We start from the raw sequence: 24,040 nt of genomic DNA, 5'->3' as shown, positions 1-24,040 counted from the left end.
TCAAGACTGTTACTTGCCTTCTATTGAAGCCACTGCATCGTTACTATGTTTTGTGAACCCTTAGCAACCACCCAGGGAGGAGTTTGATGGGCAGGTCAGAGCGTAGCAGTGCCCGGGAGTAGCCGCTGTACATAATAGGCCCATTGCTTGGCACAGACTGGCACCCCTTGGCTGTACTGAGGGGCTATTGTTCTGCCCCGGTGCAGTTTGTAGGAGGAAGCAGTGGGGGCTATTTCTCTGCTGTATTTAGAGAAACGGACCCTGGAAAAAGAGCAATTGGGACCCTATTAACCCGTTACCCTCCAGCTGCAGTTGTACTACAACTCCCAGAATCCTTCCTGACAGCCGACTAAAAATATGGCATCTGGTCAATTGTCCTATTTGCACCTGGGGAAGCCCCCTACAGGCCCCGCCCCCTACAATGGGGGTCACTTTGGTGCCTGTAACTATTTCATGCTCAGAACGTCCTCCCATTGGTTATTTTTAGGGCTTTATCCTACAATTTATTGCATGGGCAGCTTTATAAGTGTTACCTGTACAGGCTCCGCCCATCCTCTCTCAGGCCACGCCCCTCAGTGACTGGGCACCAATAGGATCATGGGCCTCTCATAATGATGGGAAGCCGCAATCTTAGCGCTGCTGCTAAGGATTATGGGAAATGCCCATGAAGCTTTGCGAGACTATTGGCAGGCTGCGGCCCTGGGAGTTGGTATCAGTTCTATACCCCGGGGCAGTTGCAGGGGGTAATTATCAGTAACACTGGGGCAGATCAGTGGGAGACACTGACGCTAAATATTTTGGTCAGGACGCGCAGCTGGGGGGGTGGGAGGAGCTTCAGTGACAGGCGGGGCGGCAGGGGGCGTGGTGTGGGCGGGGCTTGGGTGCCGGGTAGAAGCGCAGATGTTGGCGCAGACAGTAGAAGAGACGCTGGGCAGGTGGAAGAGCGGACGGAGAAGGGAACAAGATGCAGCAGAATCGCACGGTGCGTTTGGTCCGGGGGCAGAGACTGGAGGCTGTGTGTGTGTTGGGCACCACCGTATCCATCCCTGTGCTGGGGTAAGTACTGCCCTCCCCTGGGGTAACTAGCGGCTATCCATCCCTGTGCTGGGGTAAGTACTGCCCTCCCCTGGGGTAACTAGTGGCTATCCATCCCTGTGCTGGGGTAAGTACTGCCCTCCCCTGGGGTAACTAGCAGCTATCCATCCCTGTGCTGGGGTAAGTACTGCCCTCCCCTGGGGTAACTAGCAGCTATCCATCCCTGTGCTGGGGTAAGTACTGCCCTCCCCTGGGGTAACTAGCAGCTATCCATCCCTGTGCTGGGGTAAGTACTGCCCTCCCCTGGGGTAACTAGCGGCTATCCATCCCTGTGCTGGGGTAAGTACTGCCCTCCCCTGGGGTAACTAGTGGCTATCCATCCCTGTGCTGGGGTAAGTACTGCCCTCCCCTGGGGTAACTAGCAGCTATCCATCCCTGTGCTGGGGTAAGTACTGCCCTCCCCTGGGGTAACTAGCGGCACTTCCATCCCTGTGCTAGGGTAAGTACTGCCCTCCCCTGGGTAACTCGGGTCCTCCCTGTGCTGGGGTAAGTACTGCCCTTCCCTGGGTAACTGTGCTGGTAACTAGCGACATATCCATCCCTGTGCTGGGGTAAGTACTGCCTTCCCCTGGGGTAACTAGCGACATATCCATCCCTGTGCTAGGGTAAGTACTGCCCTCCCCTGGGGTAACTCGCGGCTATCCATCCCTGTGCTGGGGTAAGTACTGCCCTTCCCTGGGGTAACTAGCGGCTATCCATCCCTGTGCTGGGGTAAGTACTGCCCTCCCCTGGGGTAACTAGTGGGGTATCCATCCCTGTGCTGGGGTAAGTACTGCCCTCCCTGGGGTAACTAGCGACATATCCATCCCTGTGCTAGGGTAAGTAGCAGCGCTTCCATCCCTGTGCTGGGGTAAGTACTGCGCTCCCCTGGGGTAACTAGCGGCGTATCCATCCCTGTGCTGGGGTAAGTAAGTACTGCTCTTCCCTGGGGTAACTAGCGGCGTATCCATCCCTGTGCTGGGGTAAGTAAGTACTGCTCTTCCCTGGGGTAACTAGCGGCACTTCCATCCCTGTGCTGGGGTAAGTACTGCCCTTCCCTGGGGTAACTAGCGGCACTTCCATCCCTGTGCTGGGGTAAGTACTGCCCTTCCCTGGGGTAACTAGTGGCACCTGCCCTGGGCCTGCAAACCAGTATGTGAGGGATGTGTAGCTGGACCTGCCCTACTAACTAGTAGCATCAACCACTAACCCTCCCTAGTACTGACTGATCTGCCTGGCAACCTCTCAACTGAGAAATGAGCTGCTAACTAGTTCCCTGGGTGACTTACAATCAGTGCAAGTAGTTAAGAAACTTCCCCTGCCTGCCACTAACTAGTCCTTTATCTAACCCACTTGCCAATTATACCGACTTGTCCTTACACCTGGCACTGTACTAACCAACATGTACAGGGAGTGTCTCTAACTAACCCACCGCAGACTGGCACTAACTAGAACTAACTAGTTGCAGTACTTAGTGGGCTGGAGCTGCAATTTCACCATATTCTGCTTCTCAGTGTTACAGGGAAGGTAATGACCGGTTACTAATAGATAATGGATTCATCTGTCTTGTCTAATCTAAACTCCAGGTAACTTGTCTTACTAGTCTGATACCCCGGTACTAAGTAACTTGTCTTACTAGTCTGATACCCCGGTACTAAGTAACTTGTCTTACTAGTCTGATACCCCGGTACTAAGTAACTTGTCTTACTAGTCTGATACCCCGGTACTAAGTAACTTGTCTTACTAGTCTGATACCCCCGGTACTAAGTAACTTGTCTTACTAGTCTGATACCCCGGTACTAAGTAACTTGTCTTACTAGTCTGATACCCCGGTACTAAGTAACTTGTCTTACTAGTCTGATACCCCGGTACTAAGTAACTTGTCTTACTAGTCTGATACCCTGGTACTAAGTAACTTGTCTTACTAGTCTGATACCCCGGTACTAAGTAACTTGTCTTACTAGTCTGATACCCCGGTACTAAGTAACTTGTCTTACTAGTCTGATACCCTGGTACTAAGTAACTTGTCTTACTAGTCTGATACCCTGGTCCCTATCCCATTCCCATCAGTCCCTGCCCCAGTGAGCTTACAATCTAAGGTCCCTATCCCATTCCCATCAGTCCCTGCCCCAGTGAGCTTACAATCTAAGGTCCCTATCCCATTCCCATCAGCCCCTGCCCCAGTGAGCTTACAATCTAAGGTCCCTATCCCATTCCCATCAGCCCCTGCCCCAGTGAGCTTACAATCTAAGGTCCCTATCCCATTCCCATCAGTCCCTGCCCCAGTGAGCTTACAATCTAAGGTCCCTATCCCATTCCCATCAGCCCCTGCCCCAGTGAGCTTACAATCTAAGGTCCCTATCCCATTCCCATCAGTCCCTGCCCCAGTGAGCTTACAATCTAAGGTCCCTATCCCATTCCCATCAGTCCCTGCCCCAGTGAGCTTACAATCTAAGGTCCCTATCCCATTCCCATCAGTCCCTGCCCCAGTGAGCTTACAATCTAAGGTCCCTATCCCATTCCCATCAGTCCCTGCCCCAGTGAGCTTACAATCTAAGGTCCCTATCCCATTCCCATCAGCCCCTGCCCCAGTGAGCTTACAATCTAAGGTCCCTATCCCATTCCCATCAGCCCCTGCCCCAGTGAGCTTACAATCTAAGGTCCCTATCCCATTCCCATCAGTCCCTGCCCCAGTGAGCTTACAGTCTAAGGTCCCTATCCCATTCCCATCAGCCCCTGCCCCAGTGAGCTTACAGTCTAAGGTCCCTATCACATTCCCATCAGTCCCTGCCCCAGTGAGCTTACAATCTAAGGTCCCTATCCCATTCCCATCAGCCCCTGCCCCAGTGAGCTTACAATCTAAGGTCCCTATCACATTCCCATCAGTCCCTGCCCCAGTGAGCTTACAATCTAAGGTCCCTATCACATTCACACACATTAGGGCTAATTTCGCCAGGAGCCAGATTACCTGTGTGGCTTTGGGGGTGTGTGGGCGGAGCCTACCCAGTCCTGGGGGGACAGTACCTGCCGGCAGTAGAACTCGGGCCCAGTACTGAGCTTTATATAGTGAGTCCCGGGAGCTGCCTGTAACCCCGCGTAACCCGCATCAGATCTCTCCCAATTAAACCTGATACGGATTGAGCTGTTTATGACGTGCCATTAGCGCCTGTGGGGGGCTCCCCCCCCCCAAGTATTTACACTAAGGAAACAGCCAATAAACCCGCCGGCTTCCCTGACCCAAAGATTCTAACCCAGCGACCCCCAACCAGTGGCTCCGGGGCACTTGGCTCCCCAAGTCTTTTTACATTTTAATGTGGCTCAAGGGTAAAAAAGGTTAGGGACCCCCCTGCTCTAACGGGCCCACCGGCCCTGCTGGGAGGCTGTTCCCTGTACCTACCCCCCTTTCTGTGAAGTAGCACTTCCTTATGTTCCCTTTCAGCCCCCCCCCTATTCCTTTTCTGTATTAGTCCCACCGGCCCTGCTGGGAGGCAGTTCCCTGTACCTACCCCCCTTTCTGTAAAGTAGCACTTCCTTATGTTCCCTTTCAGCCCCCCCCCCCCTATTCCTTTACTGTATTAGTCCCACCGGCCCTGCTGGGAGGCTGTTCCCTGTACCTACCCCCCTTTCTGTAAAGTAGCACTTCCTTATGTTCCCTTTCAGCCTCCCCCCCCTATTCCTTTACTGTATTAGGCCCACCGGCCCTGCTGGGAGGCTGTTCCCTGTACCTACCCCCCTTTCTGTAAAGTAGCACTTCCTTATGTTCCCTTTCAGCCCCCCCCCCTATTCCTTTACTGTATTAGTCCCACCGGCCCTGCTGGGAGGCTGTTCCCTGTACCTACCCCCCTTTCTGTAAAGTAGCACTTCCTTATGTTCCATTTCAGCTCCCCCCCCCCCATTCCTTTACTGTATTAGTCCCACCGGCCCTGCTGGGAGGCTGTTCCCTGTACCTACCCCCCTTTCTGTAAAGTAGCACTTCCTTATGTTCCATTTCAGCCCCCCCCCCCATTCCTTTACTGTATTAGTCCCACCGGCCCTGCTGGGAGGCTGTTCCCTGTACCTACCCCCCTTTCTGTAAAGTAGCACTTCCTTATGTTCTATTTCAGCCCCCCCCTATTCCTTTACTGTATTAGTCCCACCGGCCCTGCTGGGAGGCTGCTCCCTGTACCTACCCCCCTTTCTGTAAAGTAGCACTTCCTTATGTTCCCTTTCAGCCCCCCCCCCCCTATTCCTTTACTGTATTAGTCCCACCGGCCCTGCTGGGAGGCTGTTCCCTGTACCTACCCCCCTTTCTGTAAAGTAGCACTTCCTTATGTTCTATTTCAGCCCCCCCCTATTCCTTTACTGTATTAGTCCCACCGGCCCTGCTGGGAGGCTGCTCCCTGTACCTACCCCCCTTTCTGTAAAGTAGCACTTCCTTATGTTCCCTTTCAGCCCCCCCCCCTATTCCTTTACTGTATTAGTCCCACCGGCCCTGCTGGGAGGCTGTTCCCTGTATCTATGGAGCCAGGCCCAGAGTTGGGTAAAGCAAGGAAATAGTATGTAATGTAATATCAATGTATTTTGCTAAATAATATAAATGTGTAGAAATAGCCCAATCTGGTTGCATCAGGTTGGGGTGTTGCAGGGGAGGGGTGGTCTTTCCTGTTGCACCCAATGCATTTCCCTTACAGTTGGGCCCCTGTGGGTTATACAGACCCAGGCTCAGACTCAATAGCAATAAAGGAACTTTGCCTGGGGGGGGGCTGTTTGTGCCTCTGGGTACTGGGAATGCCAGGGGGCTGTAAGGTGCCACAGACAGTCACTATTTATTGGGCTGGGGGGGGGGGCTGTTTGTGCCTCTGGGTACTGGGAATGCCAGGGGGGCTGTAAGGTGCCACAGACAGTCACTATTTATTGGGCTGGGGGGGGGGCTGTTTGTGCCTCTGGGTACTGGGAATGCCAGGGGGCTGTAAGGTGCCACAGACAGTCACTATTTATTGGGCTGGGGGGGGGGGCTGTTTGTGCCTCTGGGTACTGGGAATGCCAGGGGGGCTGTAAGGTGCCACAGACAGTCACTATTTATTGGGCTGGGGGGGGGGCTGTTTGTGCCTCTGGGTACTGGGAATGCCAGGGGGCTGTAAGGTGCCACAGACAGTCACTATTTATTGGGCTGGGGGGGGGGGCTGTTTGTGCCTCTGGGTACTGGGAATGCCAGGGGGCTGTAAGGTGCCACAGACAGTCACTATTTATTGGGCTGGGGGGGGGGCTGTTTGTGCCTCTGGGTACTGGGAATGCCGGGGGGGCTGTAAGGTGCCACAGTCACTATTTATTGGGCTGGGGGGGGGCTGTTTGTGCCTCTGGGTACTGGAATGCCGGGGGGGCTGTAAGGTGCCACAGTCACTATTTATTGTGCTGGGGGGGGGCTGTTTGTGCCTCTGGGTACTGGGAATGCCGGGGGGGCTGTAAGGTGCCACAGACAGTCACTATTTATTGGGCTGGGGGGGCGGCTGTTTGTGCCTCTGGGTACTGGGAATGCCGGGGGGGCTGTAAGGTGCCACAGACAGTCACTATTTATTGGGCTGGGGGGGCTGTTTGTGCCTCTGGGTACTGGGAATGCCAGGGGGGCTGTAAGGTGCCACAGACAGTCACTATTTATTGGGCTGGGGGGGCGGCTGTTTGTGCCTCTGGGTACTGGGAATGCCGGGGGGGCTGTAAGGTGCCACAGACAGTCACTATTTATTGGGCTGGGGGGGCTGTTTGTGCCTCTGGGTACTGGGAATGCCAGGGGGGCTGTAAGGTGCCACAGACAGTCACTATTTATTGGGCTGGGGGGGGGGGCTGTTTGTGCCTCTGGGTACTGGGAATGCCAGGGGGGCTGTAAGGTGCCACAGACAGTCACTATTTATTGGGCTGGGGGGGCTGTTTGTGCCTCTGGGTACTGGGAATGCCAGGGGGGCTGTAAGGTGCCACAGACAGTCACTATTTATTGGGCTGGGGGGGCTGTTTGTGCCTCTGGGTACTGGGAATGCCAGGGGGGGCTGTAAGGTGCCACAGACAGTCACTATTTATTGGGCTGGGGGGGCTGTTTGTGCCTCTGGGTACTGGGAATGCCAGGGGGGCTGTAAGGTGCCACAGACAGTCACTATTTATTGGGCTGGGGGGGGCTGTTTGTGCCACTGGGTACTGGGAATGCCGGGGGGGCTGTAAGGTGCCACAGACAGTCACTATTTATTGGGCTGGGGGGGCTGTTTGTGCCTCTGGGTACTGGGAATGCCGGGGGGCTGTAAGGTGCCACAGACAGTCACTATTTATTGGGCTGGGGGGGGACTGTTTGTGCCTCTGGGTCATAAATATATTGGGACCCTTGGGCGGGGGTGGGAGGGGTCAAGGTCTTTACTGAGCCCTCTCTGGTCACAGGGTCTTCTCCCTACCTTGTTACTCCTCCCACTACCTCCTGCACCATGTGACCCCACAGACTTTAGTGCTACATTGTATCCTGTGTCAGACTGACAGGAAGTTGCATTTAAAGAGACAAAACTAATTTCTCAATCCATTCATTTAAAATTCTGATTTTGGATGTCAACTCCCCAATATCCATTCATCCCTCATTCTCTGTGTCTGTCCCTTTCCCTTCCCTGCACTGCTGGTTCTGACTCCTGATACAACTCCCCAATATCCATTCATCCCTCATTCTCACTGGGTTTATAGTTATGTGTAACTGTCACTGTGTCTGTCCCTTTCCCTTCCCTGCACTGCTGGTTCTGACTCCTGATACAACTCCCCAATATCCATTCATCCCTCATTCTCACTGGGTTTATAGTTATGTGTAACTGTCACTGTCCCTGTCCCTTTCCCTTCCCTGCACTGCTGGTTCTGACTCCTGATACAACTCCCCAATACCCATTCATTCCTCATTCTCACTGGGTTTATAGTTATGTGTAACTGTCACTGTGTCTGTCCCTTTCCCTTCCCTGCACTGCTGGTTCTGACTCCTGATACAACTCCCCAATATCCATTCATTCCTCATTCTCACTGGGTTTATAGTTATGTGTAACTGTCACTGTGTCTGTCCCTTTCCCTTCCCTGCACTGCTGGTTCTGACTCCTGATACAACTCCCCAATACCCATTCATTCCTCATTCTCACTGGGTTTATAGTTATGTGTAACTGTCACTGTGTCTGTCCCTTTCCCTTCCCTGCACTGCTGGTTCTGACTCCTGATACAACTCCCCAATATCCATTCATTCCTCATTCTCACTGGGTTTATAGTTATGTGTAACTGTCCCTGTCCCTTTCCCTTCCCTGCACTGCTGGTTCTGACTCCTGATACAACTCCCCAATATCCATTCATCCCTCATTCTCACTGGGTTTATAGTTATGTGTAACTGTCACTGTGTCTGTCCCTTTCCCTTCCCTGCACTGCTGGTTCTGACTCCTGATACAACTCCCCAATATCCATTCATCCCTCTTTCTCACTGGGTTTATAGTTATGTGTAACTGTCACTGTGTCTGTCCCTTTCCCTTCCCTGCACTGCTGGTTCTGACTCCTGATACAACTCCCCAATATCCATTCATCCCTCATTCTCACTGGGTTTATAGTTATGTGTAACTGTCACTGTGTCTGTCCCTTTCCCTTCCCTGCACTGCTGGTTCTGACTCCTGATACAACTCCCCAATACCCATTCATTCCTCATTCTCACTGGGTTTATAGTTATTGCATAAGTTTCCATAAGGCAGACACTTGGGTTCGCTTGCCCTTTAGACGCTGGCTTGGGTATCCCTACATTCCTGTGTAGAATTACAGCCCCCCCAGGATATGATACGGCCGCAGGGGGCGGGATTACTTTGCCCAGAATTCCCAGATTGCAGGATTCCGGCGCGGCGGGACGCTGTGGGCGAATAGGAGAGGGCGCAGTTGTCTGACACCCGGGTTGATGGCAGAACATGAGAAGCTCTAATGTCCCGGCGCTGCTCCCATCTGGGTGTCATTTGTACGCTCGGCCCCCGAGGGTGGGGGGATCACGTATCAGCGCTTTATTCCCTCGCACACTCGCCTTCTGCATTAAAGGGGAACTGTGCCGAGTCTGCTGGGGGGGGGGGGTCATTACTCTGCTGCTCAGGAGTCGCAATTAGTTGGAAAACATATAATAAAACATCTTGAACTTTGAGTTAACTTTTAGTATGTTATATTGTAACTAAGTTCATAGCAACTTTTCAGTTGGTCTTTTTTTAATATAGTTTTTCAGTTATTTGCCTTATTCTTCAACCTCTTTTGATTTTCAAATGGGGGTCACTGACCCAAGAAACGATTATTTTTTATTACCTGTCCTTACATTCAGGCCTCTCCTATTCATCTCCCAGCCTCATATGCACACCGCTGCCTGGTTTCTAGGGAAAATTTGGCCCTAGCAACCAGAGAGCTGCTAAGGGAAAAGCAAAATAATTTTAAAACTACAACAATAAAAAGACCAATTGCAAGTCCAATTATGCACTGTGTCAGACTGAGGTACCTTGCCCACCAAACCACCAGCCTGGGCCTATCAGAATTTCTAATGGTATCTTTGTGGGCCAGTCCAACCCTGCCATGGGGGGTATATATATACTAGTGGTACCCCTGAGGGTTTTATATCATAGTGCTGAAGTGCCCCTGCGGGGTATATAGACCAGATCTACCCACTGGTGGGGCAGGTTTGTGTAATGAGGCAGACTATTAATCCCACCACACATCGGCCACTGGCCCCATTACCAAGCCCCCTGTTACCCCAGTGAGTCAGTCTCAAGTAAACTTTTAGGTTGCAGGTCCATTCATAGGCAGTTTGCAATTGGTCTTCTTTTTCTGTTTTTTTTAATTTACAGCTATTATATGTATGAGGTTGCTAGGGGGCTGCCCTTCCAAGCAACCAGGCAGGGGGTTGAGTGACAGACCAGAAGATGAGTAAAAGGTCTGATAATGGATAAAAACCCAACCTCGGGATTCATCTGCTTTCTGGTTACCAGGCGCCGATGACCATAACAACCGGGTAGCATTGAATAAAACGTTAAAGTGGTGGTACAACATTTAGTATGTTATAGAATGTCCTATTGAAAGCAACTTTTCAATTGGTCTTTTTTATCTATTTGTTATAGTTTTTGATTTTTTTGGCTTCTTCCAACTCTTCAGCTTTCAAATGGGGGTCACTGACCCCGGCAACCAAACCCTATTGCTCTGTGAGGCTCCAGTTTTATTGTTACTGTTACTTTTTATCGCTTTCTTTTCTATTCAGCCCCTCCCCTATTCATATACCAGTCTCTCACTCAAACCACTCCATGGTTGCTAAGGTAATTTGGACCCTAGCAACCAGATAGCTGCTGAAACTTTAAACTGCAGAGCTGCTGAACTGAAAATGAAATAACTAAAAACTACAAATAATAAAAAATGAAGACCAATTGCAAATTGTCTCAGAATATTAAAGACTTGTTCAGTGCTGGGAAACTGTGCTTATTGCTCCCAACTCCAATTGCAGGAACAGAGAACAGGGAGCCGGATTTACTCACATCAGCTGGGATTCTCATTGGGGGATTTCTTGCATTTTAATGCAGTTTTATTGGGCAATATTGCTTTAAGAATACAGTCCTGATGTTGCTGGACTACAGCTCCCAGCATGCCTCACCCTTCATTATATGTTACATTATTCTGGGATTTGTAGTCCGGCAACAGCTGAGTAACGTTTGGTTGAGCCGCAGGGTTTAGTTCCCCTTTAAAGCTGCTGGGATAACTGTCTGTGTGTATCACAAGGGGATTTGGCTCGCTGTACCCTTTAATCACTGGAAACAGAAATATTTATACGAGCGGCGCTGGTGGGGGATGAGTGACAAATTAATAACTGGGCTCCGGTTTCATTGGATCTCTATCTCCCGCGAGTGCTGCCAGGGGGATCCGTATCCTGGCACGTCGCTCTGCCCCCGGGGGGTTGGCAGCTGTGCCCCTGGTAATCCCTGAGAAGAGAGAGATCCGTCGAGTGTCCCGACGCCCCGCGGTGCTGAGTGATGGATTGGAATAACCTGCTCGGGATTTGTAAGGCTTAGTCCTAAGTGAGTTCTATGGAGAGGTCCGATCGGCCAGTTCTGGATTCCAGGCAGTGCGTTTACCCCTCCTGGGATTGGGCTGCTGTAGACACTGCTGTGTAAAGCCGCTCTCCTTACTTGGGGGTGTAAAGCAACTGTATGTATCGCCGGGATAGTGTCCCCAAATGGGTCATGTTGGGGTTCTGGGGTACACTGGTGCTGTTCTCTAGTGACCGGGAGGCCCCATTGGCTAAAGCCTCCCGACGTGACTGTAAGATCAGGAGAGATGTTCCTACTCGGCTATAAATTCTGCTTCATAGGATCGAACACCAGGGTGGGCCCTCTGTATAAACAAACCCATCCCCTCTACAATATGTGATGGTGCGCCACAAAGTGGGCCCTAGAGTTCAGGTTCTCCCAGGAGGCCCAGAATGGCGCTGTCCATTGCTTTTACCCCCCCCCCAAGTCGCATTTATGTTCTGATTTTCAGGTTTGCGGAATTTCATTTGTAATGAACGGTAGAAACCACCAACCTTGGGCAATTTGGACCCTGCAATTAAGGGAAATTGACACATAACTGGAAATGGGTGGGGGGGGTGACGGTTAAAGGGGATGTTTACCTTTGAGTTAACTTTTGCAATTTGCAATTGGTCTTCATTTTTTATCATTTGTAGTTTTTTAGTTATTTCACTTTTTATTCAGCAGCTCTGCAGTTTGGGGTTTCAGAAGCTATCTGGTTGCTAGGGACTTGCTTACCTTAGCAACCAGAGAGTGGTTTGAATGAGAGACAGGTATATGAATAGGGGAGGGGCTGAATAGAAAGATAAGGAATAAAAAGTAACAATAACAATAAAACTGGAGCCTCACAGAGCAATAGGGTTTGGCTGCCGGGGTCAGTGACCCCCATTTGAAAGCTGCAAAGAGTCAGAAGAAGAAGGGAAATAATTAAAAAACTAAACAAATAAATAATGAAGACCAATTGCAAAGCTGCTAGGAAGAGTACATTCTCTAACATACTAAAAGTTATCTTACAGCCTTTAAAGGAAAGGCCATGTCTTGACCAATCAGATAGTTGCAGCTGATGGGGAGTAGGAGGAGTTAGAGAGTAGACCATGTGGTGTTGCTGAGCTCCCAGCATCCATGACGTCTCAGGGCGGATCTGGGAGTTGTAGTTCAGCCATAGCTGGGGGGGGGGCTGATACCTACTAATGCCCCAATGTTCCTGTTTGCCCAGGGCCTTGTATTGACTGGCCAATTGCCCTTCTTCCCTCTCCCCACACAGGGGGGCGCCAGCTGAGTCCCAATGGTTCTCCCTGCACCACTCGCAGAACATCGAGGCCTCCGTGCTCCGCACCGACAGCGCCAAACAGAAAACTGTCAATGGGGAGAAGCTTTGGCCGCTGACGCCGGAGAGTTTGGTGGAAATAAAGATGTTGGCGCCGAGCGCAGAGACCAACGATGGGAAGGTGAGTGGAACGGAGAGGTAGGTGCCCCCCCCCGCCTGTGGCCCTGCTTGGTACATTCCATTTTGTCTCTTCTTTATTACAGATCACATTTGCATATTATGGCAACGGGTCAGACGCTCCTATAGACAAGGCTGGAGTCTATTTCACTGGGGTTGGTAAGTGGCCTCTCTCCCTATGTTACTCCTGGGTCAGTACTCGGACTCAGTGCGGCCTCTCTCCCTATGTTATTCCTGGGTCAGTACTCGGACTCAGCGCGGCCTCTCTCCCTATGTTATTCCTGGGTCAGTACTCGGACTCAGTGCGGCCTCTCTCCCTATGTTACTCCTGGGTCAGTACTCGGACTCAGTGCGGCCTCTCTCCCTATGTTATTCCTGGGTCAGTACTCGGACTCAGCGCGGCCTCTCTCCCTATGTTACTCCTGGGTCAGTACTCGGACTCAGTGCGGCCTCTCTCCCTATGTTATTCCTGGGTCAGTACTCGGACTCAGCGCGGCCTCTCTCCCTATGTTATTCCTGGGTCAGTACTCGGACTCAGTGAGGCCTCTCTCCCTATGTTATTCCTGGGTCAGTACTCTGACTCAGCGCGGCCTCTCTCCCTATGTTATTCCTGGGTCAGTACTCGGACTCAGCGCGGCGTCTCTCCCTATTATACTCAGTGGGGGTGCAGAAGTGATACACACAGGGATCTATAACAAAGGGAGACAAGGTGCCCCGGGACGTGATTGGTTGGCCCAAGGTTGGTACTGGGAAGCCACAAACTCAGTTCCAATCAGAACCGGACTCCAGAGTTCCCCCAGTTTGGGGGCCGGAATATCTCAGCAGTGGGGAATCCTGGGACGGTTGCAGCCAGCGCTTGGCTTGTGTTCCTCCCTATCGGCACTTGGGGAAATGCTTTATGGGCCAACTGCCACCTGAGAAGGGGCCACAGCTGAGGGGCTTGGGCTTTGGAGAAACCCGACTCTGTGATATTCAGCCTCTCGCTCAGATGCCCCCGAGCAGCTCAGGCACAAGGGCAACCGGCTGGGGGCTATTAGTCTGGGTATAATACCCCTCATTCTCATATCAATTAATAACTGCAATTATATCTTTGGGTCTCATTTACTAATTAATAAGTCACTTTGTGTTGGGCCCCTTTATATTCATCCCACTAGGAACCTTCTATGGGTAACATAGTAACATAATTATTAAAATCTGTACTTCCTGCTCCTGGGCTGCTCTCTTTCCCATGGTCAGACAGGAACCTCCCCCTGGGTAAGTGAATCCAATCTCCCCCCAGTACTTACCCAGGTACAGAGCTCTGATTCTCTGTACTTCCTGCTCCTGGGCTGCTCTCTTTCCCATGGTCAGGCAGGAACCCCCCCCCCCTGGGTAAGTGAATCCAATCTCCCCCCAGTACTTACCCAGGTACAGAGCTCTGATTCTCTGTACTTCCTGCTCCTGGGCTGCTCTCTTTCCCATGGTCAGACAGGAACCTCCCCCCCTGGGTAAGTGAATCCAATCTCCCCCCAGTACTTACCCAGGTACAGAGCTCTGATTCTCTGTACTTCCTGCTCCTGGGCTGCTCTCTTTCCCATGGTCAGACAGGAAACCCACCCTGGGTAAGTGAATCCAATCTCCCCCCAGTACTTACCCAGGTACAGAGCTCTGATTCTCTGTACTTCCTGCTCCTGAGCTGCTCTCTTTCCCATGGTCAGGCAGGAACCTCCCCCTGGGTAAGTGAATCCAATCTCCCCCCAGTACTTACCCAGGTACAGAGCTCTGATTCTCTGTACTTCCTGCTCCTGGGCTGCTCTCTTTCCCATGGTCAGGCAGGAACCTCCCCCTGGGTAAGTGAATCCAATCTCCCCCCAGTACTTACCCAGGTACAGAGCTCTGATTCTCTGTACTTCCTGCTCCTGGGCTGCTCTCTTTCCCATGGTCAGACAGGAACCCCCCCCCTGGGTAAGTGAATCCAATCTCCCCCCAGTACTTACCCAGGTACAGAGCTCTGATTCTCTGTACTTCCTGCTCCTGGGCTGCTCTCTTTCCCATGGTCAGGCAGGAACCTCCCCCTGGGTAAGTGAATCCAATCTCCCCCCAGTACTTACCCAGGTACAGAGCTCTGATTCTCTGTACTTCCTGCTCCTGGGCTGCTCTCTTTCTCATGGTCAGGCAGGAACCTCCCCCTGGGTAAGTGAATCCAATCTCCCCCCAGTACTTACCCAGGTACAGAGCTCTGATTCTCTGTACTTCCTGCTCCTGGGCTGCTCTCTTTCCCATGGTCAGGCAGGAACCTCCCCCTGGGTAAGTGAATCCAATCTTCTCCCTTGCAGAGATCTCATTGGACGTTGACGCAGACCGCGATGGGGTCGTGGAGAAGAACAATCCGCACAAGGTACCTTTAACACAGGGAGTTGGGGGGCCGGGGGGGCCCATTTCTCACCCCCAGTCCCTCATGGTTCCCCCCTATTCCAGGCCTCGTGGACGTGGGGCCCTAACGGACAAGGGGCCATTCTCCTAGTGAACTGCGACAAGGACAGCCTATTCGCTCGCTCGGTGGACGGGGGGGACAATATAATGATGAGCAAAGAAGGTAACGAAGTCTCCGCCTCCTGCTAACGCTCGTTATGGGGGAGGATCTAATTGTCGCTCCTGTCCCTTCCCCCAGATCTGCTGGACATGTCCCCCATGTGTCTCTGGGTTCGGGGGCCCGAGAAGCTCCCCACCGGGTATTACCTGCTGCTCTATGTCTCCGCCTCCGACGCGGGGAATCTGGGGGTGTTTCACTACCACAGTAAGTGCCATTGGCTGGAACCGTCTCAGTGCTGCCCCCTAGGGGTGTGGCTGTAGCGTGTGTCAGTGAAGTAACCTTTTAATATGTTCTAGAATTCTAAGCAACTTTTAAATTGGTCTTTATTTTGTATCTTTTATTGTGTTTGAATTATTTGCAGCTTTCAAATGGGGGTCACTGACCCCGGCAACCAAACCCTATTGCTCTGTGAGGCCCCAGTTTTATTGTTATTGTTACTTTTTATTCCTTATCTTTCTATTCAGCCCCTCCCCTATTCATATACCCGTCTCTCATTCAAACAGCTCCCTGGTTGCTAAGGTAATTTGAACCCTAGCAACCAGAGAGCTTTTATAACTCCAAGCTGAAGAGCTTATATTTTTTCAACAAAAATTGAATAATTAAAAACCTGCAATGAGTTCCATCCTGATGTTGGGCCAAACCAACTGACCCCCCCGCCCCCCCGCAGATAAGATCTATAGCCACGTGCTGGGCAAGCAGAAGCTGTTCTACAAGGCGCGCTACACGGGAACCAATGAGCTGCAGTTCTTTGTCGAGGGCCTGCGCTTCCCGGACGAGGGGTTCGAGGGGCTCCTGTCACTCAGGGTCAGCCTCCTGGAGTCCATGGGGGAGGTAGGAAGGTTTCCATTGGGAGGACTTGGGGGGGGGCCAGGGTTCAGTTTGACTTGGGGGTCCGGTAGGAGCTTCCCCCGCCCCGGTGGGATGGTTCATTCTGCTCCCTAATATGTGACCGTGATTGGTCGGTTGTTCCTTATGAGCACCTCCCTCGTGGTCAGTGCCCCCCTTATTTAGAGTCAGTGCCCCCCTTATTTAGAATTGCACCCAATGCAGGGGGGCTCCTTACAGCTTATGGGCTCAGGGGAAGCCATCATCATCCTCACCTCTTGCTGGATATCAGGTAGCGCAGTGCATCTGGGGGAGGTCCCCAAATTGAGGGGCGGGACACATTAGGAGGGGCCAAAACAGTGTGGGTGGAGCCAAGTTTGATGCCCAGTTGGGTTAAGGGGTAGATGGCTGCTGGAAGGAATATTGCGGGGGGGTTACAGCAGGATCATAAGGCCCCTTAATATTTCCTTTTTTTTCCCAGGGGATCCCTGACACCCCCATATTCACAGATGTGGTCACCTTCCGTATGGCTCCTCTCATCATCACCCCAAACACATTGCAGCCCATCGACGTGTTTGTATGCAGGTAATTCTATACCCCCCCATACCCACTAAATTAGTCCCCCCCCCATACCCACTAAATTAGTCCCCCCCATACCCACTACCCACTAAATTAGTCCCCCCCCATACCCATTAAATTAGTCCCCCCCCCCCCCATACCCACTAAATTAGTCCCCCCCCATACCCACTAAATTAGTCCCCCCCCATACCCACTAAATTAGTCCCCCCCCATACCCACTAAATTAGTCCCCCCCCATACCCACTAAACTAGCCCCCCCCCTGCCCCCCCAGCCCTTACAGCAGCCCCCCGGCATTCCCAGTACCCACAGATTGCCAGTCTGGGCCTGGGTGGGCACCCTAGACATCAAGAACCCCCCGTGGGCACCTCTCTGCCCCCCCCACTAATGCCCCCCCTTCCGCCCACAGCGTCAAGGACAACCTCTTCTTCCTAAAGGCCATCAAGAGCCTCGTTGCCCAGGCCGACTACAACGTCAAGATCTGCTTTGAGGATGTGAACCGGGGAGACCGCTGGATGCAGGTAGGGGGCGGGGCTAACCTTATTCAGGGGCGGTGCCGCAGTTCTCCAGCTCTGATTGGAATAATGATCCCCATTGTTATATCAATGGTAATTGTGACATCACTTGTGTATTGGTTCAGTCCATTTGCCGGGGGGCATATTATGGGGTAAATAATGGGATAAGACCCCCCATGTAACCACTTGTTACCCCCCCCCCGCAGGATGAGATTGAGTTCGGGTACATCCACGCCCCCCACAAGAGCTTCCCTGTGGTTCTGGACTCGCCGCGAGACCGGGGGCTGAAGGATTTCCCTGTCCGGAATCTGCTGGTGAGTTCTGAAACCATGGTCGTTTGCACTTGGCCAATAATAAACGAGCTGCCAGGAATGAGCCCCGTGCGTGACAGTTTGTGCCCCCCCATCCATGTGATCCTTAGTAATGACAGTGTGGGGGCTGCGCTGGCATTTTGCTCACCCTGCAGGTTGTGACAGGGATTAATGGGCCGAGTGAGGGAATGAATTTCAGTCGCACACAGATCACCTGTTGGAAGTCGTTCTCACCCAACACGGGAACAGGAGAGCGTTTGGGGGACACCGGTCAGCAGAACGGGGCAAATGAGAATTCTACCCTGGCAGGGGCAATTAGTAGGGGAAACCCCTGCCTTTCTGTGCCCGTCGGGCCTGGGAGTCCCAGTTTGTAGCCCTGGGGGTGTGGGAGCATTGGGGGCATTGGGGCCCTTCCCCCCCCGGGCTCAGCAGCTTCTCCGGTTACGGGGTAATCCCTGTGTGACAGATCATTAATAATCCCAGTATCGCTCTCGGGTTACCCCCCCCGGCTAAATGGAGCGTCGGCCACTAAGGTTTCACTCTCAGTCCGGCCCAGATGCCCCCGTGTGGGGCACATTCACTGACATCACCCACCTCTGTCATTTATACCCCCAATGCTGCAGGGACCCCCGCGCACAAACGGGGTGCGAGTCTCTGGGTGCGAGAGCGTTGTACGTGGTGGAACATTCCCAGAAGTGACAGCTCCTCTCCTGTGCTCCATGTGCCCCATCCCTATATACCCCCCGTCCTTATATTCCCCCCAATCCTTATATACCCCCCGTCCTTATATGCCCCCCAATCCTTATATGCGCCCCATCCCTATATGCCCCCCAATCCTTATATACCCCCCGTCCTTATATTCCCCCCAACCCTTATATGCCTCCCGTCCTTATATGCCCCCCAATCCTTATATGCGCCCCATCCTTATATGCCCCCCAATCCTTATATGCGCCCCATCCTTATATGCCCCCCAATCCTTATATACCCCCCGTCCTTATATTCCCCCCAACCCTTATATGCCTCCCGTCCTTATATGCCCCCCAATCCTTATATGCGCCCCGTCCTTATATTTCCCCCAACCCTTATATGCCCCCCAACCCTTATATGCCCCCCAATCCTTATATGCCCCCCCGTCTTTATATTCCCCCCAATCCTTATATGCGCCCTTTCCTTATATGCCCCCCAATCCTTATATGCCCCCCGTCCTTATATTCCCCCCAACCCTTATATTCCCCCCAACCCTTATATGCCCCCAACCCTTATATGCCCCCCAATCCTTATATGCGCCCCATCCCTATATGCCCCCGTCCTTATATTCCCCCCAATCCTTATATGCGCCCCATCCCTATATGCCCCCGTCCTTATATGCCCCCGTCCTTATATGCCCCCCAATCCTTATATGCCCCCGTCCTTATATTCCCCCCAACCTTTATATGCCTCCCGTCCTTATATGCCCCCCAATCCTTATATGCGCCCCGTCCTTATATTTCCCCCAACCCTTATATGCCCCCCAATCCTTATATGTGCCCCGTCCTTATATTTCCCCCAACCCTTATATGCCCCCCAATCCTTATATGCCCCCCCGTCTTTATATTCCCCCCAATCCTTATATGCGCCCTTTCCTTATATGCCCCCCAATCCTTATATGCGCCCCATCCTTATATTCCCCCCAACCCTTATATGCCTCCCAACCCTTACATTCCCCCCAACCCTTATATGCCCCCCGTCAGGGTCCCCCTCCTCCCACACCCCTGTAGCTACAATGCGCTTGTGTTCATGGGGGGCCCCTAATGGCAGCCGTGTGGGTAAATGCTCGGTCGCTCACATGGGATTTGGGTCGGTTCCGGGCTCGGTATGCCGGTACCAGATACTGATACAGATTTTTGCTCCTTTCAGGGCCCGGACTTCGGATACGTCACTAAACTCGCCGCCGCTGCCGAAGTGACCAGTCTGGACTCATTTGGGAACCTGGAAGTGAGCCCCCCAGTAACTGTGAATGGGAAGGATTACCCCCTGGGGCGCATTCTGATTGGAAGCAGCTTCCCCACGTAAGGAGGGGGGGCAGGGGGTGCGGCGCAGAAATGCCCTGTAACCTGGTAGGGGCAAATAATGGGGGGCCCAGTGTCGCACGTTCCCTACATTGTTCCTTTAGATTGTAAGCTCTGGTGGGCAGGGCCCCATGTGGGGGTCAGTATGTAGGCTCAGGCTCATTATAACCAGTATTTGGCCCCACACACAGCTCCTCTGGGCGGCGGATGACCAAAGCAGTACGAGACTTTCTCTATGCCCAGCGGGTACAGGCGCCAGTAGAGCTGTACAGTGATTGGCTGTATGTGGGTCACATTGATGAGTTCATGACCTTTGTACCCACGGCCGATAAGAAGGTAAGTGTCCCCGAATTGGGCTCTGACTGTGCCCCAAATACCTTTGCCCGATGGCTCACTCTCTGCCATGTTTATCCCTAATGCCCTCCCTGTGCCCTTGTTTGTTGGCAGGGATTCCGGCTTCTCTTGGCCAGTCCGGTCGCTTGTTTTCAGCTTTTCCGTCAGAAGAAGGACGAGGGGCACGGGGACGTAACGTTGTTTCAGGGTGAGTGGGAGCCTGTGATATACTCACATATTGGCACTGTCAGCAGCCACTCCTGGGCTGCTCTCTTCCCCATGGTCAGGCAGGAACCCCCCCCCCCCTGGGTAAGTGAATCCAATCTCCCCCCAGTACTTACCCAGGTACAGAGCTCTGATTCTCTGTACTTCCTGCTCCTGGGCTGCTCTCTTTCCCATGGTCAGGCAGGAACCTCCCCCTGGGTAAGTGAATCCAATCTCCCCCCAGTACTTACCCAGGTACAGAGCTCTGATTCTCTGTACTTCCTGCTCCTGGGCTGCTCTCTTTCCCATGGTCAGACTGAGGGGCTGAATGAGGGATCACATGGGAGGGGCTAAGGTTTCCCAGTTCGGGTCGGTGCCGCTCCCAGTATCAGGGTCACATGATCCTTGTTCTGTTCTTTCAGGGAAGGAAACCAAGAGATGGACAGTTGCCAAGATCATCTCCACTGATTCGCTGGTGAAGGAGAACCTTTATGTCCAGGTGAGGGATCCGATTGAGCAGAACTTTGGGCCCATTTAGGTAGAGGAGCAGCACATGGAAACCCTTAATTACAGAGCGGGAGAAAACATTATATTTCCCTAAGGGGAGAGTATGGGGGGGTGAGTGGGGGGGTCTCAGTATCGGGTCCAATTAACCTCGGTCCTGTACTTCCAGCGATCCATAGACTGGAACAGGGACATCCTGAAACAGCAGCTCGGCCTCAGCGAAGACGACATCATTGATATCCCGGCGCTGTTCAAGTTGGAGAGCGGGGGCCGAGCGCTGGCATTCTTCCCCAATATGGTGAGTGGGGCAATGAGGGGTTCATTGGGGGTGGGGAGATCTCACCATCAGCATAGGAAGGGGTTCCTTACTGTAAGGGCAGTCAGGTTATGGGATTCCCTACCCAGAGAGGGGGAATGAGTGATACATTGGGGGTGGGGAGGAAAGGGGATCTCACCATCAGCATAGGAAGGGGTTCCTTACTGTAAGGGCAGTCAGGTTATGGGGTTCCCTACCCAGAGAGGGGGAATGAGTGATACATTGGGGGTGGGGAGGAAAGGGGATCTCACCATCAGCATAGGAAGGGGTTCCTTACTGTAAGGGCAGTCAGGTTATGGGATTCCCTACCCAGAGAGGGGGAATGAGTGATACATTGGGGGGGAGGAGGAAAGGGGATCTCACCATCAGCATAGGAAGGGGCTCCTTACTGTAAGGGCAGTCAGGTTATGGGGTTCCCTACCAAGAGAGGGGGAATGAGTGATACATTTGGGGTGGGGGGAAATGAGATCTCACCATCAGCATAGGAAGGGGTTCCTTAGTGTAAGGGCAGTCAGGTTATGGGGTTCCCTACCAAGAGAGGGGGAATGAGTGATACATTTGGGGTGGGGGGAAAGGGGATCTCACCATCAGCATAGGAAGGGGTTCCTTACTGTAAGGGCAGTCAGGTTATGGGGTTCCCTACCCAGAGAGGGGGAATGAGTGATACATTGGGGGTGGGGAGGAAAGGGGATCTCACCATCAGCATAGGAAGGGGTTCCTTACTGTAAGGGCAGTCAGGTTATGGGATTCCCTACCAAGAGAGGGGGAATGAGTGATACATTGTGGGTGGGGAGGAAAGGGGATCTCACCATCAGCATAGGAAGGGGTTCCTCACTGTAAGGACAGTCGGATAATATGGGGGTGTCTCGGCAGGTGAATATGTTGGTGCTGGGGAAGGAGCTGGGGATCCCCAAACCCTACGGGCCGGTGATTAAGGAGAGCTGCTGCCTGGAGGATCACATGGTGTCACTGATGAAGCCGTTCGAGTTGAACTGCACGTTTATCGAGGACTTTACCTCGTACCACAAGAAGTTGGGGGAGGTGCATTGCGGCACAAACGTGCGTCGGAAGCCGTTCCCGTTCCAGTGGTGGCGGATGGAGGAGCCGTAAGAGCCGGACCCAGCAGGGGACCTGTATCTGGGCACAATGGCTCCAGTAGGCATGGGGGCGCCCCCTACTGATAGGGTCACACAGTGTTTCCCAGTCAGGGATCGACCAGTTTGTGCCTTAAAGGGACCTTGGCCCGAGACTCCTCCTCCCCGGTGCCGCCTCTCTATATATTTTAGCCTATAATAATCAACCAATGGGAAGAGAGACAGGGGGCTGGGCCTCATTCTCCTATACACCCCCCCCCCCCCCAGTCTGTACAACTCCCTGCAACCCCTGAGGGCAAATCACTCACGGAGGAAGCCGGGCTCAGAACCAATAAGACAATAGGCTGTGATTCATGGCAACCAATCAGATGTCTGCTTCATAGGACTAATGGGCAGGAGGTGGAGACAACTGCAGATTGGTTGCCATGGTTACTGCCCTGCTTCTGTAAGTGCCCAGTTAATCAGTGTAACCTTATTGGAGGGATATAGTGCAGGACGAGTGCCCCACTTAGCTCCGCCCCTATTCCCATGGTGCCTCAGTAACCAATGATTGTCATTTCCTTTACTAACTCGTTATTCCAGGAACAAGTTCTGTTTGTTTTCTGTAATAAAACTTCCATTGTGTTACGTTCTGTGCCTTTAATTTCCTGCTGAGTCTGCCCAGTTACCCCCTATATACCCCCAGCGGGTGGGTCCTGCCCCACAGTGTCTGGTGCCCCCAGGAACCTCCCCCTGGGTAAGTGAATCCAATCTCCCCCCAGTACTTACCCAGGTACAGAGCTCTGATTCTCTGTACTTCCTGCTCCTGGGCTGCTCTCTTTCCCATGGTCAGGCAGGAACCCCCTGGGTAAGTGAATCCAATCTCCCCCCAGTACTTACCCAGGTACAGAGCTCTGATTCTCTGTACTTCCTGCTCCTGGGCTGCTCTCTTTCCCATGGTCAGGCAGGAACCCCCCCCTGGGTAAGTGAATCCAATCTCCCCCCAGTACTTACCCAGGTACAGAGCTCTGATTCTCTGTACTTCCTGCTCCTGGGCTGCTCTCTTTCCCATGGTCAGGCAGGTACCTCCCCCTGGGTAAGTGAATCCAATCTCCCCCCAGTACTTACCCAGGTACAGAGCTCTGATTCTCTGTACTTCCTGCTCCTGGGCTGCTCTCTTTCCCATGGTCAGGCAGGAACCCCCCCTGGGTAAGTGAATCCAATCTCCCCCCAGTACTTACCCAGGTACAGAGCTCTGATTCTCTGTACTTCCTGCTCCTGGGCTGCTCTCTTTCCCATGGTCAGGCAGGAACCTCCCCCTGGGTAAGTGAATCCAATCTCCCCCCAGTACTTACCCAGGTACAGAGCTCTGATTCTCTGTACTTCCTGCTCCTGGGCTGCTCTCTTTCCCATGGTCAGGCAGGAACCTCCCCCTGGGTAAGTGAATCCAATCTCCCCCCAGTACTTACCCAGGTACAGAGCTCTGATTCTCTGTACTTCCTGCTCCTGGGCTGCTCTCTTTCCCATGGTCAGGCAGGAACCTCCCCCCTGGGTAAGTGAATCCAATCTCCCCCCAGTACTTACCCAGGTACAGAGCTCTGATTCTCTGTACTTCCTGCTCCTGGGCTGCTCTCTTTCCCATGGTCAGGCAGGAACCATGACAGTTACACATAACTATAAACCCAGTGAGAATGAGGGATGAATGGGTATTGGGGAGTTGTATCAGGAGTCAGAACCAGCAGTGCAGGGAAGGGAAAGGGACAGACACAGTGACAGTTACACATAACTATAAACCCAGTGAGAATGAGGAATGAATGGGTATTGGGGAGTTGTATCAGGAGTCAGAACCAGCAGTGCAGGGAAGGGAAAGGGACAGACACAGAGAATGAGGGATGAATGGATATTGGGGAGTTGCTCAGATTTATACTTTCATTAGGTTTTATATCTCCTTTAATTTCCTTACACTTTGCTGCCATCTGCTGGACATGGGCAGAGTTGCCCCTCACGCTGCGGCAGAGACAGGAGTCGGAGACTCAGAGGGGCAATAACCTTTAACCATTTCCTGACTGAGGCGCTGCCCTTATCCAATAGATGCCCCTGTCTGTCCTTCCCCCAATAATAGCTAATAACAGGGGGCGACCTTTTATATCTGCAGCTCAGCCAGTGAATTTGGGGGGCAGGGCCACTCTATGCATGCTGTTAGT

General features: G+C 52.6%; 1 protein-coding gene across 2 annotated transcripts; it reads left to right on the top strand.

Annotated features, from left to right (window-relative positions):
* Positions 1 to 636: 636 nt before the first annotated feature.
* On the top strand, positions 637 to 22,484 carry padi2 (peptidyl arginine deiminase, type II). 2 transcript variants are annotated; one of them, XM_031904768.1, is made up of 16 exons: positions 637 to 743; positions 12,379 to 12,562; positions 12,645 to 12,717; positions 14,874 to 14,935; positions 15,016 to 15,133; positions 15,209 to 15,334; positions 15,798 to 15,961; positions 16,437 to 16,540; positions 16,942 to 17,053; positions 17,254 to 17,361; positions 19,255 to 19,406; positions 19,598 to 19,742; positions 19,854 to 19,947; positions 20,366 to 20,442; positions 20,617 to 20,745; positions 21,637 to 22,484. In XM_031904768.1, the coding sequence occupies exons 1-16, from the start codon at positions 652 to 654 to the stop codon at positions 21,871 to 21,873; spliced, it is 1,977 nt and encodes a 658-aa protein (XP_031760628.1). In that variant the 5' UTR covers positions 637 to 651; the 3' UTR covers positions 21,874 to 22,484.
* Positions 22,485 to 24,040: the final 1,556 nt, after the last annotated feature.

This window comes from Xenopus tropicalis, chromosome 7, assembly GCF_000004195.4.
Source record: "Xenopus tropicalis strain Nigerian chromosome 7, UCB_Xtro_10.0, whole genome shotgun sequence".
Taxonomy (NCBI): domain Eukaryota; kingdom Metazoa; phylum Chordata; class Amphibia; order Anura; family Pipidae; genus Xenopus; species Xenopus tropicalis.
Note: the sequence above shows the minus strand (reverse complement) of the source record. Positions and strands in the feature narration are given on the sequence as shown.

Coding starts and splice junctions, on each gene's coding strand:
- padi2 (XM_031904768.1), top strand. CDS start 652: ATGGGAAATGCCCATGAAGCTTTGCGAGACTATTGGCAGGCTGCGGCC. Junction 15,962..16,436: donor TCCTGGAGTCCATGGGGGAG/GTAGGAAGGTTT, acceptor TTTTTTTCCCAG/GGGATCCCTGACACCCCCAT. Junction 20,443..20,616: donor AGGAGAACCTTTATGTCCAG/GTGAGGGATCCG, acceptor CTGTACTTCCAG/CGATCCATAGACTGGAACAG.